Source organism: Sciurus vulgaris, assembly GCF_902686455.1.
Source record: "Sciurus vulgaris genome assembly, chromosome: 9".
NCBI lineage: Eukaryota > Metazoa > Chordata > Mammalia > Rodentia > Sciuridae > Sciurus > Sciurus vulgaris.
In genome coordinates, this window is record NC_136469.1 from 73,263,926 (window position 1) to 73,276,448 (window position 12,523).

The window sequence follows — 12,523 nt, forward strand, 5'->3', positions numbered from 1 at the left end:
AGAGTCTTCCCCACTGTTCATTCGATTCCATCATATTGACCTCCTTAGTGTTCACAGGACACACCAGACCTACTCCCACCTTTGCATCTGTTATAACCTTTGTCCAAGATGTTTTTTCCTAGATGCCCACATGGTTCACTCATTCACTTCCTTCAGATTACAAATACCACCTCAAGAAGGACTTCACTAACTGCACTTTTTAAAATTGTGAATTCTCAGACATGTCTTAGTCTTCTACGTTGCTTTAATTTCTTTCCTAATACTTAGCCCCTTCTAAGATAAAATATATTTAACTTCTACTATCTCTCTTACTGGAATGTGAGCACTATAAGATAGGAATGTTTGTTTATGTTGCTGTGTTGTACCCTCAATGTCTAAGATATTAGTCAACAAAGTGAAAATACTCAAATTACATTGAGTAGATGAATAACTCAAAATTTTATCAATGATCACAGTTACCTTTTGATCAGAATGACAAAATATAAGATACTATGATGAAAACATCATGATGTAGTTGCACTGAACACGAGTGAAGTTTGATGATTTGACTCATAATAATTAGTCTAAGTTTTTATCAGTCAGCTAAAATTCTATTCTTATCCTACAAAACATTCTATTCTTATCCTACAAAACAATTCTTACAGATACAAGTACATTTATAGAGTATGGAGGAACTTCGGATTGTGTAGAGGGAAATGAAGGGGAGACGGGGGAGAAGGAAAGATAGTGAAATGACACAGACATCATTATCCTATGTACATGTATGATTACACGAATGGTGTGAATCTACATTGTGTACAACCATAGAAATGAAAAGTTGTACCCCATTTGTGTACAATGAATCAAAATGCAGTCTGTAAAAATAAAAATAAAATTTAAACAAATAAAATAAAATAAAACTACCATCACAATGACCAAGGGTGAGAATAATATTCTTCTTTCTTTGGTAAAGGGAGAGGGTATTTTTAAAAAATAAAAAATAGAAAACAACTTTTCTTACTTAAAAAAAAAAAATCTCCATTTCACAATACAGCACAAAATAGAGAACCTCTACCATATATATGATACATATATTAAAAGTTACTTCAAATATCTTACTGACATAAATTCAAACTAAAAGTATACTTGGTTGACAAAAGTATATTTTTCCTGATAATATGGAAATTTTTTAAACTAAAAGGAATAATAAGTAATAAATGCTATCATTTTCACTATGTCTAACGTATCAGAATTCAGTAAATAATGCTTAAAAATACTACCTTCGATTTGGAATAGTGGTTGAGATGGGATCCCACATTGTAAGTGCCTATGCTATTAATAATCTTGTAAGGTAGATATGATTACTTTTATTTTAAAGATGGTCTGAAGTGTAAGTTATTACAAGTGGAAAGGCCAGAACACAAGCTTAAATCTACCTTCAAAGTCTGTGTGTTTTTACAAAGTTGTTAGAATTAAACTCAGATTTTACAATTGTTATTGAAAAATGCCACTTCATTACAGTGAAAGATAATGGAAATGGGGAGAAACTCAGGAGAAATGGGTTAGTAAAGCTCCCACACAATAACTCTGTAGTAAATAAAGCAATTAAAAGGACTCAAACATTAATTTGATTTCATTGCAATGCTTACCCCTGGAATTGCCCACTCTCCACAGTCTTTCCTTTTTATTGCAACAAACTGTAAGATATGTTTGCCAGAAACAGGGTGGGTGACTTTATTTCCACTGCTATCCTTTTTCCACCTGTGAATAGTAATGAAAAATCACAACTGACTTAGAACAAAGACCAAGGTTCTAGCTCAGGCCAAGGCAAAATTATACGATATATTTTTCTTTGTAAGAAAAAGAAAAAAAAAAAAATATATATATATATATGTATATATATATACACATTTACCTCAAATTAGTTTTATCCAAAAAAACTATTCTTTTTTTCATTTGAAATATTCTATATTAAGCACTGTTAAAAACAAGAACAGATGTCTACTAAACATAAAAGATACTATATTCTTTCTTTAGCGAAAATTCAGGATATTAATACTAAAGTACTATCCAAAAAAAAATAGTTTAAAAGCAAACAGAATTGAAAGGAAGGGTCATGAACTTTTCTTTTTAAATAAAAGGTGTTTTTTTTTTTTTTTTTTTTTTTAATTATAGGTTTGAAAAAGAAAAGACCTGGCAACATTAGCATTTAACAGTTCCCCATGAGTTATCAGAAAAGCAGATTACCTGATACAGTTTCATTTGGTGTCTAAAGTAGTGTTTTTCTATCTTTATGCCCTCTTTTGATTTAAAAAAAAAAAAAAACCTCATTCTATTTTATAATCGAATTTTGTTTTGAATTGAATTACATGATCTTATCAAAAGTATCAAAGCAGTGTTAATTTCAGAACACACTTTTTCTAACTATCATCATCTTTCCCAGAGATGACAAATATACCTTCCCCTTCTTAACCTCCATCATACCAATTTTCACCCCCAATTTTAAGAACTATTCTGATGGTCTCTTAAGTGAAGTAAAGATTTTAAACTTCCAATACTAATTCAAAATAAAAATCTATGATCTAGTCATCTCGCCGGATGAGACTCAACAAAATATTCTACTTTGCAGATGAGTCTCCAGATTGCTTGTTATATAATAGCTGACTATCATATCCAACCCAAAATTTTCCCTTGAAAGAACTTACAGTCTCTATCAGTAGAGCTAAATGTGTGTATATGAATAAGTTACAAGATGGTAACAGTTTGATGAATAGGATAAATAGAAATGAAAGAATAACTATTAAAAATATTAAAATATTTAATAATATTTATTAAATATTTAAAAATAAATATTTATTAAATATTTAAAAATATTTAATATTAAAAAATACCAGACAGAAGAATAACATATGCAAGAAGCACAGCAATAAAATAAAATAATGTGTTCAAGAAACTGAACATCGGAGCTGAAGAAATAGCTCCTTTTGGAGAGCACTCGCCTAGCATGCGCGAGGACCACGGTTCGAATCCCTGGCCTCTCAAATGAGAAGAAAGGAAAAAAAAAAAAAAAAACCCACAAAAGAAACTGAACATCTATATGGTGTCTGGTACCGTGGGTATCACTGAGGGGAAAGATGGGGAATGAGGATGAGGAAGTAGGCAAAGTGTTTACATGGGAGTCATAAAATCCATCTGCTTTGAGAGCCAGAAAATATTTTTAAGGAGGATAAAGCCACAACAATTTGGATATTAGAAAACTCACTCATTTTGACAAGCATGGGGGTTGGTTGGGAAGGAATCAAGACTAGGGACAAGAAGACCAGCTAAAAAGTCACCAGGATCCATGTAAAAGATGAGAAGGATGGGACTGAAGGTGGAGACAGTAAAAATGGAGAGAGAACAGATTTATTTTACTAAAAGTTATTTATATAGCACTTATTATATACTCAATGCTATTCTAAGTGCTTTAAGATATTTACTCATTTAAGCTTCAAAACAACACCATAAAAGTAGTTGTATTGTCTTATTTTACAGACATGGGAAATGAGGCAGAGAGAAGTCAGATAACTTACCCAAGACAATAAGGGTAAGGGTTAATAAGGTTATAAACCAAGATTTGAACCTAGGCAATCTGGTTCCAAAATATGAGTTCTTACTATTGCTATCTATTTAAATCAAAAAGCAGAATGAATGCATTAATCAGATGAGAGGTCATAAGACAAAGGATAGCTCTGTTCACTCATAAATATTTACTGGCACCTACTACTAGGAGACAGGAAAACAGACATAACACAGAGCCCTGCTCCACATCCAGGCAGTCTAACAGGCATGGCCAGAAAGGAGCAATAAGAAGCAGAAGACAGAGATGCTGCCAGGTAAGAAGACAGGACCAAAATGATGAGGAGCAGTCAGCCTACAATGTTTGTGTTCTCAGATTTTATTTTGAAGGAACTTCTTTAAGGATTTTAAGTAGAAAATTTTTTGTTATATTCTTTATTAGTACTAGATATATAACATCAAAGTAAAAGTAATATTTCTTGATACAAAAGAAGAAATGTTTCATTTCAATTAACAAACCTCATTACTATTTACTGTTATCATTAACATGTAATATGTGATAACAATGTGATATATGATAACATATGCCCTATTGATATTCTCTACCCACTTCTGATGGTACATACCTTCCTATGTTTAACCAAAAATGAAAAGAAAATGATATTGCCATTAATCATTTGAACTAAGTTTATTCACAGTAACATACAACACTTCCCATCTCGTCTTAACTTTAAACAATGTGAAGGAACTTACTGGGAATTTGAAAATCTCTTACTTGCCCAGAAGATTCAGAACTGGAAGGTTTGTGAAACTCTGCACCATACAATGCTGTTCTGAATCATGAAATATATGAAAGAAAAGGGGATGGAATCTTCATGCCCATGTGATTCTGATTACTCATTATGGGTAAAGGAAAAAATACAATATTTAAAGCTACATACCCCTGATTCAAATTTCAGATCTGAAATATTTAGGTAAATCACTTACCCAAGTTAAGACTCCATTTTCAAATCTATAAAATGGATATATTAATACCTACTATGGGAAACCCAGAGTAGAACCTAGCAGAATGGCTGTAGTAGAGTAGTATTTTTAATAATCCATTTAAGTCCTATTAATTCTTTCTTCAACATCTTTCCTTCTTCTTGTCCCTCCATTTTCCTGCCACTCATCTATTTAGAGGAATTTATCAATTAATATATGCATTATATTATATTATCTTAATAAAGGTAATAAACATCAACCTAAAAGTACAGGCCCATCACTTTGGGCCTATGGTGAGGAAATAACTCATGGCAGGAGCTTGTGGTAGAGAAGTCCTATCACCTCATAGAGGCTACAAAGCAAACAGAGAGAAGAAGGGGCCAAGGTCTCAGTATCCCCTTCAAAGGCATGCCCCTGAAAACCTAGCTTTCTTCCTCTAGGCCCCACCTCCTAGAAGTTCCATTACCTCCCCAAAACACCACAGGCTGGCAACCAAATCTTTACCATATGAGCCTTCATGAGACATTTTAAGATTCAAACCATAACTTTATGCCCCTGGCCCCCAAAGACTCATGTCCATTTCACAATACAAAATATATTCAGTCCATCTTCAAGAGTTCCCAGCATTGCTGAAAAGTTCAAGTCCAAAGTTTCCTCTGAGATTCAAGGCAACTGTTAGCTGTGAACTTCTGTAAAAATCGAAAAGTCACATACTTTCAAAACACAATGGTTGGGCAAAATACAATGGTTAGGCATGCACAGGGTAAACATTCCCATTCTGAAAGGAAGGAATAGGCGCATAGAAAGGAAGAAGAGGACCAAAATAAGACTAAAACACAGCAGGGAAAACATCAAATGCTGTTAACTCCATGTCTTTCACTGCAAGCACTGAGTAACATGATGGGACCTCCAAAAGGACTAGACAGCCTCATTCCTACAGTCTTGCTGACTCTGCTCACTGCCTGCAGCTTCCCTCAGCAAGTTTACCATGTTCCTAGCATCTCTAACTTCTGGGATCTCCATCAAAGTCTTGGCTTCATTCTCACAGCTTCACATATCACCCTATAAGGGCATGCTTACAGGGAACCTACACTTCCATATACTACCTGGCCTTCCAAGATTTCCTTTGCAATCTTGGTGGAAGCCTTCATGAACACATACCGGCTGCTTTCTGGATACCTGCAAAACCAGCATCACATGAACACCATCAAGGTCTGCCAACTGTAGGAGCTATACCAGGGCCCACTAGACCCAAGGCTGCACAGCCTCTGAGTGCCGGAATGTAGGGAAAAGAATCCGAAGGAAGGGGCTGGGTTGTGGTTTGATGGTGGAGCACTTGCCTAGCATGTGTGAGGCACTGGGTTCAATTTTCAGCACCACATATAAATAAATGAATAAAAATAAAGGTCTATCAACAACTAAAATATATATATGTATTTATAAACAATTTTATATATATAAACAATTATTTATATATATATAAACAATTTTTTAAAAGAAGGAATCCCAAGGAAACAGTTCTATAGCTGGCCCTGAGTGAGCAGGATACCTAAGGGCTCTCTTCTCAAATGAGTCTTTGAAACAAGTGTACATTTTTATATCTTTAACTCTATAGTGGGTGGGATCCAGCTGATGCTTAAAATACCCACAAGGCATCTTTTCTGTTATCCTAGAGCAAAGCACTTGGCTTCTTTTTAATGGTGCTAATCTCTGTAGCAACTGCACCCTCCTTGAAAACAACTCTAACTGCTCTCCTATTCTGGCTGAACTGTAAGTTTTCCAAATATTTCCACTCTGCTTTTTGCTCCCAGATCTCACTGCAAATCTGGCTAAAAGCAGCCAATAATACCTTGCTACTGTCTTCTGTGCTGCCTTGAAATTTCCTCTGTAAGATTAATTAACCCATCACCTTTAAACTCAGCCTTCCACAAAGTCTCGGGGCACGTAGTCAAGTTCTTTGCCAAAATGTAACACAAACAAATGAACTCTAGTCCAGTTTCCAATAGAGTCCTCATTCACACATGAAACCTCATGAGCCTGATCTTTACTCTTTGTATTCCTACCAGCATTCCAGTTTTCTAAGCTCTCACCAGAATCACCTACTACGTTCTGTTTACAACATTCTAGGCTTTATCTAGTCTGCTTCTCCAAACTTTTCCAAATTTCTCCCATAAGCCAATTCCAAAGGTCTGAACCACATTGTCAGGTATAATCCCAGCAATGACCCCACTTCTCAGTACTAATTTTCTGTGTTTTTTTCTATCGCTGTGATTAGACACCTGAGAAAATCAAATTGTAAGGGTGAAAGATTTATTGTGGTCCATGATTTCAGCCCATGGTGGGTTGGTCCCAGTGCACTTGGTCCTGTGGCAAGTCAGTACATTATAAGGGGGAGGATATGGCACTTCATGATGGTCAGAAACCAAAGGTGGTGGTGGGGGGAGGGGTGCCAGAATCCCAACATCTTCTTCAAGGGCCCTCAGTGACCTAATTTACTTCCCCCAGTACCCACCTCTTAAAGGTTCTACCAACCTCCCCAATGGTACCATAGGTTGAGACCAAGCTTTTAACACATGAGCCTTTGGGATAAATTTGAGATCCAAACCATAAGGATTGTTAACATTCAAGTTTTCAAATTCTCTCTTCTGTTTCTTGTCCTCTTACTAGCATTATAGTTCTCCTCCAAAAGTTTCAAAACTTCCTACATTTAGCCAACTTCACCAACACTGGAATGAAACTGGTATTGCTGGCAATATATTTTACTTCATTCATAAGAATACATTCACTCTTCCTTTCTCATTTAAACTATAAAAGTTCTAAGAGAATTGTAGATAGAAAAATATGTATGATGGTAGGTAGATAAGTTAGTAAGTAGGTGGATGAATAGATGGACAAAAGGACAGACAGACGGAAAAAAGGGAAAACTTGAGGAGTAAAGATCGCTTGGGGCAGGGAATTTAAAGGATAAGTAAGAGAATATAAAAGGGTGGGTATTAGTGCCTCTTTCAGTAACTTGAAAATAAGGCAAATAAGCTGCCTTCCTAGAATCAAACTTCCTAGAGCTCCAAATCATTATTATAGCTCAGATCAGAGAAAAACAAAATCTCCTTGAAGAAAGGAAGGCATCCAAAATAACAAAACTAAGAAGTAACAACATTAAGGGTATCTGCATCATTTAAAGAAGGAAAGTAATAATTCCACGATGGAGAAAGAGCTGGTCAATAAAGAAACTGTAAAAGTGAAAAAAAAAAAAAAAAAAAGAATAATAGATATAACAATATTCCAGATGCACTTGAAAGATAATTCCTGTGGAAATGGCTAAGTCCAACTAAACATTAAATTCACCTACCCTCTTTTATTTTGATTCATGATTCCTAACAGCCTTCTGAACATGATCTTGTTTAACTGGATAGGCATGCCTCAGTAAAAGACTGCATTTCCCTTGTTCTGAAACCTTCAATGGCTCCAATTTATACTTCTTAACTTTGGCATTTAAAATTTTTGGCAACAAAATTACACAAAAATCTATTGTAAGTTCATGTAAAGAATAGCACATACAATTAAGTACAGTACATAATAATAATGATAATAAATGAGTATGTTTGGGGTTGGGGCTATACCTTGGTGGCAGAGCACTTGCTTTGCATGTGTGAGGTTCTATTCTCAGCACCACATAAAAAAATAAATAAAGATATTATGGCCATCTACAACTAAAAAATTTTTTAAATAATAATAATAAATGAATACATTTACTGTATTTTTTATTATCACATTAGAGTGTACTCCTATTTATTTTAAAAAGTTTACTATAAAAGAGTATGCCATACTACAGTGATGCAGTCACATCAATGTTCACAGCAACTCAATTCACAATAGCTAAGCTATGGAACCAATTCAGGTACACTTCAACAGACAAATGAATAAAGAAAATGTGGTATATATAAACAATGGAATACTACTCAGCCATAAAGAAAAATGACATTATGGCATTTGCTGGTAAATTGATGGAACTAGAGACTATCATGCTTAAAGAAATAAGCCAATTCCAAAAATCAAAGGCCAAATACTCCCTCTGATATGCAGATGCTAACCTACAATAAGGAGTTTAGGGGATAGAAGTTCATTGACTTAGACAAAGGGGAATAAAAAGAAAAGGAAGGAAGATGGGAATAGGAAAGAGAGTAGAATGAATCAGACATAACTTATGTTCATATGTGAATACACAACCAGTGTAACTCCACATCACATATAGGCACAAGAATGGGAAGTTATACTCCATGATTATATGTCAAAATGCATCCTACTATATGTATATCTAAAATGAACAACAACAAAAAAGAGTATGCCATGTTATACCAGCAGCAATCTCAGATATCTTGTGTTTACTGCATCTTTTGATTACATTGAGAATCCACATCAAATAATTGACAGTGTTCTTATACATACCCTCTACAGTGCCTACTCAATGCCAAAAACAAATAGAAAATCCAATAAATATCTGGCGAGCTAACTTTAAATGCTTATTTTACTCATACAACATAAAACTACAGCTTTATACTTATACCATGATAATTTTACATGTCCCTTTAAAATACAGATTTATGTGTGTATACATATCTACACATACATATATTAAACATATATACACATAGAAATATACCTATGTATATGGGTATACATAAAAACATGTAGGTTTACATATATGCATACACATATATATGTATCTATACACATGCAAACGCACATATAGCTACAGTCTGCATATTTCTGATCACTTAGCTCTTTACTACTGAAATATTTTATTTGGTTCTCACCTGGTAATAATAGGATCTGCAGCATGATTTGGGCCCCATCGCCCCAAAAGTCCCCGGCCAACCAATCCTGTTCGCCCTGCAGGATTTCTGGAGAAAAAAAATAAAATCAATTGCATATGTTCATCTTTTTTAACCCAACTTGATATAACCCCCCAAAATGCACTAGAAGCTATAAGAGAGAAATATATTTCCTCATAAATCCAGCAGTGCTGTCACATATCTATCACTGAAATCATATTCACATTATACTGAAATCATTATTCACATTATATTTTCTTTTGCACTTGTCTTAAGCTTTGGGTTTGATCTATATGACCTGATTTCCAAAGTGTTTCTACAATATACAAATTTGTTTCAGTTTTCATATGTCCTTCGAAATTCACACTAAACCTTACTGGACTCTTAATGCTCTGTACCTAATCATCTATCTCTACAACAGTTTATCTTTCAGGATAGCCAACTTCTCTTCACTTTCTCATCATTCTCTTTTTCTACTCCAGTCTCCTACAACCCTTCCCATTAGTTTATATTACATTTTTAAGGCCATTTTGCCTAAGTAGGTTCTGAACATTGCTATTATCAGTGTATCAGTAATATATATTTTGTAACACACAGTGTGATACTGGTATGAAAACCTACGTGTGTGTGTGTGTATGCACATATATACATAGGTGTATTTGTATATATGTGTATATTTGCTCACGTTTATATGTACACAGGCACACTTGCATAAATGTAACACAAAGTGAGATATTGGTATCATTTTTATAAAATTAGATTTTAATGAAGTAGAAATCTAATAGAAATCAATTTGCTTTATAATCTAATGCCATAACCCATTGTTAAAGGTCTGTCAGATAAATATATCAACACTCATGCCTGAGTAACTTTATTCTAGTCAACATTCTTTAAATGTTCAACCTTCATTATATGCCAATAAAATGATCTAATTAGTAATAACAGGAAGAAGGGCAGGATAGCCACCGAACATTTTCTATTCCATGTAAAAAACACACCCTTGAATACAAATAATCAAATCCAATATAAAGAGAATGTCACTTTGTATAAAGACCAAGTTTATAGCTTATAAACTAGAAACTGTGAAACAGACATACAGAAATTATCCTATAGCCTGAGAAGCAGAAAAAGTTGTTTGCAAAGAGAGAAAAATGAAGCCAACCTACAGGGAAATAGAAATTGGCTTCTGTTAGAATCATAACTAAAACAAGAACCCATCTTGGCTTTGCTGCCTATCGTTTTATGTGTGTATATATCCTTTCATAAATTTTACCCTTTCTGGGTTCTTTTCTAGAACCTAAGGAATAAGTCAAATTCAAGAGTTAACTTGAGGAGACACAATAATCATTGAAAAGTGAATAAGTTATCACTAAGGAAAGAATTTTGCAAAACTAAAGGCCAGGTTGGAATGAAAGAAACACTACCACTTCCTGTCCTAAAGAAACTAAAAATATGGTTATAACCGTGATTGCAATTCCTCTCTTATTTTATGTAGGGTATGCTAATTTTTACATTTGCTCCTCACTTCTATGTCTTCTTAAGGAAAGTAATTGTGGAGTTGTGCAGAAAAATCATTTTTCAAAGTACATAAAAACATTGCTGTCATAATTATTGGGTTAGTTACATTCTTAGTCTTACTTTGGATAAATTCTTTCTTTAAAGCATCAATAACAACTAAAACTACAATTGTCAATCCTTTCTGTTAACTTATTCAATTAATTATTTCTACCTTGAAGATAAAATTATGAAAAAATGCATTCAAATTTGGCCTCTGCTACTTACACTCTTTTCTTATCTATAAATTGAAACTAAAAATATACCACCACAGTTTTGGGAAGATTTATTTAGATCATATATATCAAATTTTTGTACAATGTTTGGCACATATGATCACATAATAAATGTTAGTTATCTTTTCTACATTTTGCAGATCCATTATTATAAGATGCTCCATTCCCGATACCTACCGAGGTCTTCCATTTTCAATCTCATACAAGCCATTCTGACTCTTTCTCTCAACATGTCCATCCTTTTCATTAAACTTGGGAGAAAAGTTACTTTCACTGTAATGAGAATACCAATGCAAAATAAGAGACAATCATTCAATACTACCAATAACTTAATAATATAAGTCTATTATTCATAAGTGAATTCCTTGAAAGAATAATTTTTTTTTATTTTTACAGACTGCATTTTGATTCATTGTACACAAATGGAGTACAACTTTTCATTTCTCTGGTTGTACACAATGTAGATTCACACCATTTGTGTAATCATACATGTACATAGGGTAATGATGTCTGTCTCAGTCCACTGTCTTTTCTTCCCCCACCCCCTCCTGCCCCATTTCCCTCTACACAACCAGAAGTTCCTCCATTCTTCTCTTACCCCTCCACCAACCCCCAGTTATGTATCATCATCCACTTATCAGAGAACACATTCGACTTTTGGTTTTTTGGGATTGGCTTATTTGAAAGAATAAATTTTTAAGGGTTAGTTTTTATTTATAAATCCATCTAATTTCTTCAGAACAGTTACTTTAAAGGGAAAAAAATTACAAGGATGTGTATTATTACTAGATTTAGAAAACACTCTTAGAAGAACTACTGGCAAAAGAACCAAAGGTCCTCCCCATGCTATAAAAAAAAAAAAGTCTACATTACCATCAGCAACAAAAAGTTGCCTGTAGAACATTATAGGATTAGTATTTTGTAGTTCCAAAAATAAGATTCCTTTTGATATTCTTTTGTTTGCCTGTTTTGTTATTCTATACTGGGGGTTGAAACAAAGCAGGCTCTACCATTAAGCTAAACCCCTTGCCCTTTTGTATTTTATTTTGAGACAAGGTTTCACTAATTGCTGAGGCTGGCATTAAACTTGCAATCCTCCTGCTTCAGCTTCCTAAGTAGCTGGGAGTACAAGTGTGCACTGCCACACCTGATAATCTTGATGTTTCTATTGTTTAAAATCTTAATCTTCAAATGTATACTAATTAGTGTTATCAAGGTATACTCTTAAAACAGTGAATTCATCCCACAACTATACAAAAAGCATTAGATAGATTAAAAACACACATATATGCTAGAAATGTTTTAGGTCTTGGCCTGGGTTGTAGTTACAGAGCTATACAAACAAAATTTTATTAAGCTTCACCTGCACACTTAAAAAAA

General features: G+C 33.9%; 1 protein-coding gene across 6 annotated transcripts in view; it reads right to left on the reverse strand.

Moving 5' to 3' along the window:
- The window catches only part of NUDT9 (nudix hydrolase 9), a 28,717-nt gene that overhangs the window by 5,449 nt on the left and 10,745 nt on the right, over positions 1 to 12,523 (reverse strand). For all 6 annotated transcript variants that reach the window (XM_079153328.1, XM_079153327.1, XM_079153329.1 and 3 more), the window contains 3 exons: positions 11,321 to 11,416; positions 9,336 to 9,422; positions 1,629 to 1,740 (listed from right to left, as the gene is read on the reverse strand). In XM_079153328.1, coding sequence (XP_079009454.1) covers positions 1,629 to 1,740; positions 9,336 to 9,422; positions 11,321 to 11,416 — 295 coding nt within the window. The remainder of the gene's footprint in view (positions 1 to 1,628; positions 1,741 to 9,335; positions 9,423 to 11,320; positions 11,417 to 12,523) is intronic.